Source organism: Felis catus, chromosome A2 (assembly GCF_018350175.1).
Source record: "Felis catus isolate Fca126 chromosome A2, F.catus_Fca126_mat1.0, whole genome shotgun sequence".
NCBI classification, from domain to species: Eukaryota; Metazoa; Chordata; class Mammalia; order Carnivora; family Felidae; genus Felis; species Felis catus.
Genome location: NC_058369.1, coordinates 9,720,416 through 9,732,741, shown reverse-complemented (window position 1 = coordinate 9,732,741; position 12,326 = coordinate 9,720,416). Strand labels below are relative to the sequence as shown.

The 12,326-nt window shown below is 58.3% G+C and overlaps 1 protein-coding gene across 8 annotated transcripts; it reads right to left on the bottom strand.

Moving 5' to 3' along the window:
- Nucleotides 1-1,079: 1,079 nt before the first annotated feature.
- YJU2B (YJU2 splicing factor homolog B) lies at nucleotides 1,080-11,393 on the bottom strand. Of its 8 annotated transcripts, none has more exons than XM_045046657.1 (11): nucleotides 11,243-11,393; nucleotides 9,910-10,036; nucleotides 8,567-8,620; nucleotides 6,773-6,855; nucleotides 5,499-5,554; nucleotides 4,070-4,130; nucleotides 3,364-3,696; nucleotides 3,097-3,239; nucleotides 2,838-3,010; nucleotides 1,912-2,050; nucleotides 1,080-1,777 (listed from the first exon to the last, which is right to left on the bottom strand). In XM_045046657.1, exons 2-11 carry the CDS (start codon nucleotides 9,910-9,912, stop codon nucleotides 1,296-1,298), a joined length of 1,527 nt encoding a protein of 508 aa, XP_044902592.1. In that variant the 5' UTR covers nucleotides 9,913-10,036; nucleotides 11,243-11,393; the 3' UTR covers nucleotides 1,080-1,295. The 8 variants fall into 8 exon arrangements, with proteins under 8 accessions (XP_044902592.1, XP_044902595.1, XP_044902593.1 ...); XM_045046660.1 differs by having other exon boundaries at nucleotides 9,910-9,957; nucleotides 11,243-11,274; XM_045046658.1 differs by lacking the exon at nucleotides 11,243-11,393 and adding an exon at nucleotides 11,162-11,233.
- Between the last annotated feature and the right edge of the window lie 933 nt (nucleotides 11,394-12,326).

The window sequence follows — 12,326 nt, the reverse complement described above, 5'->3', positions numbered from 1 at the left end:
CTCACGCCGCTCTGGAAGGACGAGGTGGGGGGGGGGGGGGACCTCCCTGCGCACGCGCGGGGACAGGACGCAAGGAGTGGGCAGGACCCGCCCCGCCCTTTCGGAAGGAGGCGCGTGCGCACAGCAACCCCGCAGGACCGGCGGTCCAGGAGGCCGAGCCCGCCCTACCCCCAGGGCTGAGTTTGGGCAGTTAGCCGCCTTCTGGAAACCAGAGCGCACTGTTTCTGGGGCCACGTTGTTTACCGTTCGGCTGACCGGAGTTAAGGGCTCGCAGCAAGGTCCCCCAAATCCCGGGTGGGCACCCTTAGGTGCCTGATTTCTTCAGCCACAGAGAATGCTGAAGGTGGTCTCAAATAAAGGCCCGCACTGGGTATTTCAGAGACTAAGGGGCTCTTACTGTTGCCCTGAAACCTTCCCTTCCCTGCAGGGAGCAAAGGCTGGTGGGCTGGGGACAGCCCCTGGGGCCACCATGCCCCATCAGGCGAAATATGAATCTGGCCAGAACCTCAGCACCAAGCGCTCTGTGTGGCTGGGTCACTGCCGTATCCCCTGGGGCTACAAACCCCCACATTTGTTAAATGCTCTTCCTGTTCCCCGGTTTAAGGGGAGGTGGCCGGTTGGGTTTCTGGGTCGATGCCCTGCTGTTTCTGAGCTATTTCCTGTTCAGTTTACCAGTTCCCTCCAAAAGATCCACCATGGCAGGGAAGGGGGTAGGGGAGAGGGCCTTTTCGTGACCTTTCCAAGGCACCCCTACAGGCTGGGGAGAACAAAAACCCCACACTTGCACGCTCCGGGTTTGACTGCTTCAGGCACCTCCTGTGTTCCCAGTCCTAACTGTGCGGTTCCTGCTGCCCGGTCCCCCCTCCACCTTTCGCACTGAGACTGTACTGCCTCCTCTGGGAAGTCCGCTCTGATTGCAGGCCAACCTGAGCTACCACACTGAAACCCTCATGCTGGGCGGGGATCGTGGCTGTGGCCGTAGCATCACGCTGCCTGGTGAGAGTCCTGCGAAGCTTAGCTGGGTGGTGGGGTGCGGGGGGAGTCAGCCCCTGGGCCCATCTAGCAACTTGAGGCAGGGACAAAGAAGCAGGGCTTTAATGTTGGGATGTTGTCCCACAAGGCACAAACACCCTCTCCAGGACCAAATAAATAACTCCACTGCTGCAGGAAGGCGAGGTCTCGGGAGGGGCAGCGTCTGAGCGCTCGGAGGGCTGGGGGGCAAGCAAGGCTGCAGTCCGGGAGGGGCCTCCTGGCTGGGTCGCAGCCTCTGGAGCAGGTCCAGTGCCCAGAACTGCTCACTCACTCTCTGAGTCGGAGTAATCGGCCACCAGGGAGGAGCTGAGGGTGCCCGGGTGTGGTGTGTCCTGGGAGGCGGCTGCCTCCTGAGAGGGGCCTGGTGGGGACCGGGGTCTGTCCTGACGTTTCCCCGCCTGCCCCGGAGGTCCCCTGCTCCTGGGGGTCTCGGCTGTCTCCGGAGAGCCGTCTGGGGGGGATGCGGGCCTGTCCTGGGTGTTCCCCTCTGGCACCCATGGCTCCCCAGGCTTGGGGGTCTCCGCGGCGAGCCGGAGGTTCTCCAAGGCCTCTCGGGACCGCCGCCGCACGATGCCCAGGTCCTCTACGGTGATGGGGGAGCCGACGGGTGCGCATCTGCGGTTCTGGGCCAGCTTCTTCAGGACGCTGCCGGCTTTGCTGCTGCCGGTGCGGGGTCCCGGGGTGGAGGAGAACCAGGAGCGGCTGATGATCTCCGTCCGCTTGAGTTTCTGCTTGTCCTCGTAGGCTGGGGATGGGGAGGCAAGAGAGGGAAGGAGGTCCACAGCCGCCCTCTGCCTTGGCCTGCCGTGGCCCGCTCATGGCCGGGGACCTCCGTATCTGCCCACCCGGTCCCCCTTGCCCACCGGCCCCCCCACGCACAGTCCAGGGTGTGGAACTTGAGCAGGGCGGCCAGCTTGCGGTCGTCCTCCGTCTCGGGCACCAGCGGGATGGCCAGGCTCGCCTTAGCCTGCAACGCCTGGTCCCTCTCCTCCTCCTCCTGCATGGCTTTTTTCTTCTCCTGTGTGGTGGGGGACAGGGTGGGGGAAAGGTACGGTGGCTGTCAAAGACCCGCCTCTCCCCTGCCCGCTGACCCGGGGTGCGTGGCGCCACTCGGTTTCCTCCTCTTCAAGCTCATCCGAGGCAAGGGCCTCACGCGGTGCCCGGGACGTGGAAGCCACCCAGCAAGTGGGCGACGTGAGCAGACATCGAGGGAGGACCGTGCCCCCGGGGGTGCGAGTCGGGGTCTGCACGTGTGCCCTCAGCGACCCTGCACTCAGGCACTTGTACACTGAAACACGCACGGCCACGCTTCGTCGTAAGCGACTCTCCCCTTTCAGACATTTTTTACCACAGGGTACGGCAGAGATATTTTGGCAACCGTGCGGGCGCGGGTTGATGATCTCGGGGCTCCGTTCTGGGATGGCTGCGTGGACCCGTGAAATACGTGTTAGGAGCTGAGTAGTAGGTCAGGGCCCTGCTGGGCCTCGGCTGTCCCCCTTGGCGGGGCTGGGCCTCACCTGTGCTCTAGCTCGAAGCTTTCTTTCCCTCGGAGAGTCTGCTGAAGGCAGAGCTGGGGCTCCCCGGAAGGGGCTACCTGCTTAATAACAGCTGCTGGGCCAGGGGCTTCCCGCGGGTGCCCCGAGGTAGGGACGTGGTCCGATGGGGACACTGAGGCTCAGAGGGCTAAATGGCCCAGCTGGAGCTGGCATGTGGTGGGGCCAGGGCCGCATCTGCGTTCTCCCCCCTCCGACGTCGGTGGCCCCTGCCCCCTCGTGGTCCCGACGCCACGCGGGAGCCCCACTCACCCGGAACCTTTTCCGCAGCATGCTGTTGAGAGCGAAGTCATCCTTCCAGGCGCTCTGGGCCTCCTGGATGTGGCTCAGGGTGGGGAGGGCCTTCTTGAGCGTGCTCCGGTCGGCCTCGCCGTGCTCCAGGCGAAACATGGCGTCCGTCTCCAGCTTCTGCTTCTTCTCATGCTCTGCCACAGCGGGAACGCGGCAGGGCCTTCGGGCTCGGGCTCGGGCTCGGGGCTGGCCTCCGGGCCCACCCCTCCCCCGTGCTCACCTGTCGTCAGCACCTGCTCGTTGTCCTCCATGTCCCAGCGCTCCTCCTTGCGCTGGGCGCCACTCACAATCACGTAGTCGCAGTTGGCGGGGTCCGTCTGCATCTCGATGTAGTTGACGCACAGGTGGCATTTCATCCGGAACCTGGGTGGGCAGAGGGCGCACGTCAGGACACCGCGGCGGCCCCAGGCCACCCGTCACCCCTCGCCTGCTTCCTTCCGCTGGTGAGCATCATTCGGGAAGCGTTCACTGAGCACCTGCTACCCACCAAGCTCTGTGTCTGGGGTCACGGCTGTGGGTGAGACACACACCGTCCCATCGCCCCAGAGCTGACCTTCTGTCTGGAGTTTGCTCCTTCGTGCATTCAACAAACCCTCCCGAGCGAGGCTGCCCTGCGGCAGGCTTGGCAGCGGCTGCTGAGGACACGGCGGTGAAGGACGTCAACCTGCTCTTAGAGGGGCTGACATCCCAGCAGGGGCCACGCTCGCAGCAAATGCACAAGCAACCAGTGTTGGGGGGTGAGTGCTGCTCTGGAAGAGGCCTCTCTGAGAGGTGGTGTTGGAGCAGAAACCCAAGGAAGGAGAGGGAGCCTTGCGGATGTCTGGGGAAGAGCATTCCAGGCTGAGAGCATCGAGGTGGGGGATCTTCCTGGGGGGGGGGGGGTGTGTATGTGAGGGAACTCAGGGGGAGAGCGGAAGGAGGTGAGGACACAGACGGGACCGGGCAGAGTGTGCAAGGCCTTGTGGGCAGTGGGGAGGACTCAGGCTTTTTTTAGTCTGAGGAAGGTGGGAGCCATGGAGGGTTCTAGCCAGAGGGATGTGCCCAGACTGACAGACCAGGACAGTTTCCAGGAAAGGACCGTTGCAAATGGCCATCAGGGAATGGCTGCCCTCCTACTGCGACTCCTTTGTAGCCCCCTCACCCTGTGGCTAACCAATGTGTCCCTCTGGGGACACCCGCCAGGCTGCCCCTACCTGTAGATGGGCGTTGTGTAATAATTGCCAACCTTCTTCTTTTCTGCATTGTAACGAACACCTGGGAGGAGAGGGAAAGAACGGAGGCTCAGGTTCAGGCCACCCCCAGCATCTCTGCTGACAGGGGGCAGACAGGGGTGCTATTCCGTGTACCCGCAGGGGAGACACCTCTGGAGAGCCCTGAAGTTCAAGGTGGGAAAGAGCTGTGTCCAGGCCACACAACGGGTGCTCAAGCCACAGAGGAGTGTGGGTGGCGGCAGGAGGGTCCGGGTTCAAATACCGACTTCACCGCATACCAGCTACGCGGCCGTAGGTCGGCTGCTCAGTTTCCCCACCTATTCAACAGGGACGACTATCCTGTTCACCACACAGCGCTGCGGTGACACCTACGGGGGCTGACGATACACACGCATCACTCAGCACGGGGGCTGGGACTTGGCAGGTGTTCAAGGAGGGTTGGCTTTCACTAATAACATCTGCGTTTTCGGGTTTTTCACTGATTAGACGGTTCGTATTCTTGACCGGTTTAGTCTCGCTTATGGGGTGGAAAAAAAGCTTTAAACCACAAAAACAGAGCTTGGGCTGGCGGGTGGCATGGCCTGAGTTTCCCTTTCCCGGTGGCTGCTTCGGTTCACAGCCCTGAGGGTGACCCACCTTGGGTGTTAGGCTGTGTCCTGCTTTCTGTCCCCTGAGCACCCGGGGGCCTTTGGGGCAGGTGCCCCTGGCTGGGTCTGATCAGGGGGACCTACTGGGTGGGGAGGATTCACTCATCCTCCGTAGCAGTGGGGCGGCCCAGCCCCTCCTTCCTGCTCTTCTGCGGCCCCTGTGACAGTGGCCAGCCCCTACTGCCAAGGGCCACCGCTCCCGTTTACAGAATGAGCTGCTGCACCGGGCCAGGCGCTGCGTGAAGAGCTGAGGGTCCCTGTATCCGAGGAGGACGTGGAAGCCAGGTGGGTCATGTCACCTGCCTGAGATCTCAGAGCTGCCCAGTGGGGCCGTGGCCCCACGTCTGTCTGTCTGCCCATCTGTGGCACGGACAGGGGTCCAATATTAAAGGTCACAGCACAGGCAGCAGCGGTTTAGGTCCTGAGCCCTCGTGCGTACTCTGTGCCGTGGGTTATGCACTCGGCCTGCCACACAGCTCTCCTACCACGTGAGTCTTATGGGTAGGTAAACTGAGGCACACAGAGACTAAGTCACTTGCTGAGGTCCGGCTAGCTAGGAAGTGGCAAGGCCGGGCCTCCCGACTGCTCTGCGACAAGGTGTCCACGACCCACCAGTCACTCGGGTGCCCGTTTCCTCTCCGAAGCCTGATCGGGGGCCCCTGGTGGAGACGGTCTCTCCTGGGCCCAGCGGCCAAGGGGCTGGCCATCTGCGGGGCTGAGTGGTCGGGGGCGGGGCGAGGAACGGAAGGGCGGGCGGGGCTCACCCATGCCGATGTGGTTCTTGCAGCCGTCGCACCAGATGTTATAGGGCATCTCAAACCTACACGAAGAGAAAAGAGCTCGCTGGCACCCGGTGCGCTCGGGCTCTCCTTGGGTCCGCGCACCCGTGCCAGCCGAGGCCACGGCGGGTGGGGGGAGCCGAGGGGAGGAGCAGCGGCCCAGCCAGAGTTTAGGAAACTTGCTGCACTGTCACTGGATTTCTTCTCCATGCTTCTATTTGCGACCCGTGACCTGGCCGTCCGTGTACGGGAGCGACAAGGCTTCCAGTTTGAGACACCGTTATGTAAGGAATAATGGGGTGAAGGGAAGACACCGTACAGATGAGCTGAGGGCTCAGCAAACAGAGCGGCTGGAGCATGGAGGTGCGGGGGGGTTTTGTGTTTTGAAGTGACCTTCAGCTCTCGGCTTCCTGAGGCCACTGCTGGGCCTCCGATCTTGATTCTTTTTCCAAAGACATTCTGACCTCTCGTGATTTTGTCAGTGGATCTGCTCAGGCCCACGATGGACCATGGAGACTGAGGTCAGAGTCCATGAAGCAGAGAAGGGCTCGTCCTTCCGAGGCAGCATAGGCTGGCTTCTGCTACTGGTCCTGGGTGGCCCGCGGGGGCACGGGCCAGAAATAAAAGGAGAGCCCTGCGGGAAGGGCCACTGTCCTGGCTCAGTGGCAGGATGGCTGTGATTCTTTCTCCTCCCCGTATCCGTGCCCTTGGCAATGTGTGTCTGCAGCACGTCCTGTCGAGAGGTGGAATGAACTCACCGCCCCTCCCCCTGCAACACGACTGGGCCATCAGTGAGACAGAAGTGACAGTGTGCCAGCTCTGGGTTGTGGCCTCAAGAGTCCTTGCCTGCCTCCGCCCAGTCTCTTCTGGAAGCTGGGTGCTCCCATGTGAACACGGCCAGGCTAGCCAACTGGGGGATGAGAGACATGTGGAGCAGAGCCCGGTCGTGCTGGCCCAGGCCATGCCGGACCAGGCAGTCCCCCAGGCAGGTGACCCCCGACGCATGAGAGAGCCCAGCCCAGGTCAGCCAAGCCCAGGTAAGGCCAGCAGAGACATCCAGCTGAGCTGCAGAATTGGGAGCAACACGTAATACACGTTCATCATTTTGTTACCCGGCAACAGCTGACTGATACAGAGACTTGCTGCTTTATGGAATTAAGGCTCTGCCAACGGGGCAAAATCAGGGGCGCCGAATTCTCCCAGAGACCGATGCCAGGTGGCACAAATGCAGGGATCCTCAGGTGATGCCAGGGTCTTACCTGATAATGAGGATGCCTTGGGACAGCTTCCGAGCCCGCTCCCGTAGCGGGTGGCTGTTGTGGTATCGGTTGAGAGAGCCATGCTGCACGGAAAGGACACAGGAGCAGGTTAGCACAGCAAGGCTGTCTCTCGCAGGCTGAGAGAGGCCTCTATCTCAGGTCCTGTGGGCGGTGTCAACAGCAGACTGTGAGGCACTAAGGCCTTGGTGGGGCAAGTGGGGTTGGAAGCAGGAATATGTGAGTCTGAATCTTTGTTCTTCCGTCGAGGAGCTGAACGAGCTGCATGACCCCGGGGAGTGACCTCACTTTTTGCTTTCCAGCCTCTGTTTCCTCTATCTGTCGACTGGGGGCAATGACTGTCATCACCTCTGGTGCTGTGGGGCAGACCAGGTGAGCTGTCAGTACTGGTTAGTGTTTACTGGGTACTACGTGTGTATCTTCTCTTTTTCTGTAAAGGTGACTTTACGATGTATTTATTTTTTCTAATTACCTTTTTTAGTGTTTATTTTTGAAAGGGGGGTGGGGAGGGGCAGAGAGAGAGGGAGACACAGAATCCGAAACAGGCTCCAGGCTCCGAGCTGTCAGCACAGAGCCCGACGCGGGGCTCGAACCCACAAACCATGAGATATCATGACCTGAGCCGAAGTCGGTCGCTTAACTGACTGAGCCGCCCAGGCGCCCCAATTTTTTTCAGTAATCTCTATACCCACCCTGGGGCTCGAACTTACAACCCCAAGATCAAGAGTTGCACCTCTACCGAATGAGCCACACGGGCGCCCTGTGTCATCTTGTTTCAACCCCTCAAGGATCCTGTGACATAGAGCCATTTTTTATTTTCCCCTTGTGACCTATGGGGAAACTGTGGCACAGAAAGGCCAGTCACGTGCCCAGGACCACGAAGCTGGGACGCGCCGATTCACTCACCGGCCCTTACTGAGCACCTACAGCGTGGGACCACAGTTGTGAACAGGACGGATGAACGTCTCTGCCCTCAGGTGGACATTCTAGAGGGGGACAGGGAACAACATCCATATGAAGGGATAGCGCATCCCGGAGTTGTAACGGCTACGATGAGAAATAAAGCCCTAGGTGACGCCACAGAGAACGAGACGGGGGTCAGGGAAGCCCCCTGTGGGGAGAGACCTGAAGGAAGGGAAGGCGCCTGTGGTCAAAAGAAGAAGAGATTCCAGGCGGATGGAAGAGCACAGGGAACAAAGAGGAACGCAGAGGAGCCAGAGCTGAGAGTGCAAAGGGGGTCTGATGCAGCCCATGTGCTGGACTTCACCCTGACCTTCGCAGGAAACAGGCCATGCTGGGCCCAGGGTAAAAGGTCACTGACCACACAGCCCCATTTTCCACGGGGAATAAAGACCGTCCTGTGGGGCGCCTGGGTGGCTCAGTTGGTTAAGCGTCTGACTTCGGCTCAGGTCACGATCTCACGGTTCGTGGGTTCGAGGCCCATGTTAGGCTCACTGCTGTCAGGCTGTCAGTGCAGAGCCTGGAGCCCGCTTCAGATTCTGTGTTTCCCCCACCCCCCAACCCCTCCCCTACTCTCCCCTCACTCTGTCTCTCAAAAATGAATAAATGCTAAAAACAACAACAACAACAAAAAAAAACAAGACTGTCCCGAGACTCCTGTGACAAGTGCAAACCAGCGAGGCAGTGACACTTCAGAGGCCACCCGCACTCCTGCAGCCGTGGCCCTGACGTCAGGGGGGGATGCCGTGCTATGTGGCCCCTGCTCTGTGGAGTCTCTTTGCTATTGTGGACACAGGGAAGGGAACCCGGCCTTACCTTTTCGGGATTGAAATCCGGAGGGTAATACTTGTTTACACCTTTCCTTTCACCCTGGAAAGCAGAAGAGAGATGTGACTCAGAGAGGGCCCTCCAGGAGGCCTGCAGGGGCAGGGCCCGGATGGGGGGCCGTGGCGGGGAGGTTGAGAGACATCCCAGAGAAGCCCTGGGCTCTGGGTCGGACTGGGGACCGTGACTTGGGGACTGGCGAGCCGCTGTCGTCACAGTGGAAAATTACAAGAGAATCCGACTCTGCTAAAGCAAGGGCTTCCCGTGTTTTGGGGACCATGACTGACAGCAGGACACGTTAACACAGCCGCTGCGTAAACATGCGCGTCGTACAGCCAAAGCACAGCACAGGCTTCGAGAAAGAACGCCTATCCAGCTGCCAGGGTCTCACTTTCTAAATGCTGGCAGCCGCCCAATAAATTGACCTGATGACCCAGGTAGGAGCGGGTCTCCACCTTGGCCGAACGTTGCGTGCACCTGACGAGTTTCTAAAATCCCGACGCCTGGGCCCCGCCCCTCCTGACGAGGGCTCCTCCGGGCCTGGCACCCGGACCCCCGGGCTTTTAAAAAGCAACCTGGAAACAGATGTTTGGACAAATCGTTGTGCACGCACGCTCCTAGCAGCCGTAGTGATGACAGCCAAATGGCAGAAACAACTCAAACGTTCTTCAACGGATGGATGGGGACCCACCATGCGGCAGATCTGGACGGTGGAATATTATTCGGCCACAAAGAGGAAGGACGTCCTGACTCCCGCTACGACGTGGATGAACCTCAAACACATTGTGTTGGGTGAAAGAAGCCAAACGCAAAAGGCCACATCGCATATGATTCCACTTACACGAAATGTCCCAAACGGGAAAGTCCATGTGGACAGGAAGCAGACGGGTGGTTGCTGGGGCCGGGGAGGGACTGCTCGTGGGGATAGGATTTCCTTTTTGGGGAGTTGGGAATGCTTTGGAAATAGATAAAGGTGGTGGTTGTCCAACAATATGAAAATACTAAATGCCACTAAATCGTACACTCTAAAATGGTTAATTTCATGTTGTTTGAATTTCACCTCCTTAAAAAAGAAAGAAAGAAAGAAAGAAAGAAAGAAAGAAAGAAAGAAAGAAAGAAAGAAAGAGGAAGGAAGGAGAGAAAGAAAGGAAAGGAAAAAGCTCCCTGGGTGATTTTAGTGCAATGCCAACTTTGAGAACCAATGCACCAAAAAGATCATGATCCGGAGTTTGGAAATACCTCCTTACAGCCTGGGGTGGGGGAGGGAAAGGGCTACTTCCGGGCCTGACACAGACCAGAAGAAAAACCCGGTGAGCACGAGGCTGTCTACTCACCATCTTGCGAGCTGCCTACTGGTCCTCGCCCTCGACTGATCGGCTGATCTGAAAAGGTGATGAGACACGGATTGCAGATTGCGCGCTGTCGACTCCCTGCCTCAAGCCAGAAGTCTCTTGGGACTCCCTGGAAAGGAAAATTGCTAACTATGAGGGCTCACGGTGCCATCATCCAAAAGTGTCTGGTAACAGGGACACCTGGGTGGTTCAGTCGGTTAAGCGTCTGACTTCAGCTCAGGTCATGATCTCACGGTTCATGAGTTCGAGCCCCGCGTCGGGCTCTGTACTGACGGCTCAGAGCCTGGAGCCTGCTTCGGATTCTGGGTCTCCCTCTCACTCTGCCCCTCCCCTGCTTGCGCTCTGTCTCTCAAAAATAAATAAACATTGAAAAGAAATTTAAACTGTTCTGCCATGACCCTGAACATCTCTTCGCCTCAGATCCTTCATCTGTAAAGTGTGCCCTTGGACTGGATTTTCCCAAGGTCGCTTCCAACCTAACAATGCTAAGTGCCCACCCCGGCTTGGGATACAGTTCCCTGGGGCTGCATCCCAGCTCCTGTCCTGACTAACTAGGTGACCTCAGCCAGTGTCTGAGCTTCCCTGAACTTCGACTTCCTCATCTGTAACGAGTACATGAGGGTGACCGGACTGACTTTCTGGAGTTGCTGTGAATGAAATAAGATGCTGGAAGTGTTCGCGGGGGACCTCATTTACAGGAGCTGGGGCTCTTAACAGTGGTTTTGCCACCCCAGGGAGCGGGTGTTATAGGATGGATGTATAGAAATTTCTAGTCGTTGGTGCCAGGAGTTATGATAAACCCCACTGGCTTAGGGCATAGTGCGTGGGCTTGGACCCCGATTCGGCTGCGTTCTAGCGGTTTTGACTTTTGGCAGAGCCTCTCTCTCTGAGCCCGAGTTTTCTCATCTGTAAAGGAGGGTTTATAAAAGTATCAACCTGATAAGGTTGCTGTCAAGGCTCAGTGAGTTGAAGGACTTAGCACAGCGCCTGATGCAGAGTTAAATGTTGGCACTTTCGATTACTTCTCGTGCCAAACCATTTTACGAGCATCTAAATCTTCACCATAACCCAGCGAGGCAGGGGCTCACTGGTCCCATCTTTCAGCTAAGAAAACCCAAAGGCCCTTCAGACATAAAACTGCCTGGGGTTGGGACTAAGGTCGCGGCTGGGACCGGAGCCGGCTCCGGACATCGTGCCCACAACCGCAGTGCCCAACGAGCCCCCGCGCGCTCACCCCGTCGAGCGGCTCCGAGGTCGGGTGAAGCAACGACCAGACCCCCGGCCCTCACCGCCCCCACCGCCCGCTTGTACTTACCTGCCCTCCTCCTGACGTCACGCCGTGCCAGTGCCCGGAAGTGAGTCCCGAGCGCGCAAGGGGGCGTGGCGCACTCCCCGCGTAACGCAGGCGCTAGCGCGAGGCGGGGCAAAGCGGCAGGGCCGCCCTGATTTGATTGGCCGACTGCCAAACGGAGTGGACCAATCCGGGTTTTCCCTTCCCAATGCGCGAAGACACGAAGCCCCCCCCCCCCAGGCCCCACCCACTCTGCCTGGCCCAATCCGAGGCCCGCTTTCCTGGGAGCTCTGTCTTGTTAGGGGAAGAGGTAGGGCGAGGGTTGGCCGACTGCAGCCCGCGGGTCAAATCGAACCTGCTCTCTGCGTTTGAAAGGCTAGCGATCTAAAAAATCTTTATTCATTTTTAAATGGTTGTGGAAAAAAAATTTACCTTTTATGAATTGCGAAAATAATATGAAGTTCAAAATAATATGAAGTGCCCGTAAATAAAATATTATTGGGAGACAGCCGTGCCCATTCATTTACCCACGTGTCCATGGCCGTTTTCCCACTCCAAGAGCAGAGTTGAATGGTTGCAACAAGAGTGTGTGACCCACACAGTCTAAAACAGTTTACTACCTTTGCAGAAGTGGACCAGCCCTTGTCTCGGAGAGTGGCTTTTGAGTTTACTTTTATGCCCTGTAGGGCCCAACAGAATCTGTTTCTTTGTCATTCAATAGCCATTTATTAGATGCCTGCTGTATGCGATTCAGAAGCAAACAACACACCCTTTCCTCTGATGAGGCAGCCACTTCCACTGGCAATTTATTCAGGACAGTGTGAGAAATGACGACAATACTAATACTACATTATTCAATGCCGAGCCCTGTTCTAAAGCCCACACAAGTCAGTTCTCACGTGATCATGGTGCTGCATATTGAGTGCTCATAACTCGCCAGGCATCGTTCACCAGGGCTCGCTGCTCACTTACATGTGTCATCTCAGGGAATGCTGCCCCTAGGAAATGGATACTCCATCATTCCCAGTTTGCAGATGAGGGGACAGGCCCAGAGGGGTTAAGTAACTGGCCTAAAGTCACACAGCTAGTGGGGGGTGGAAGATTGGAT

Bases quoted from the DNA above. Each gene is read 5' to 3' on its own strand.
- YJU2B (XM_045046657.1), bottom strand. The intron at 3,011-3,096 runs GTGAGCACGGGG...CCGCTGTGGCAG, and splicing joins CGAGCAGGTGCTGACGACAG to AGCATGAGAAGAAGCAGAAG. The intron at 2,051-2,837 runs GTGAGTGGGGCT...CCCACCACACAG, and splicing joins TGCTGCGGAAAAGGTTCCGG to GAGAAGAAAAAAGCCATGCA.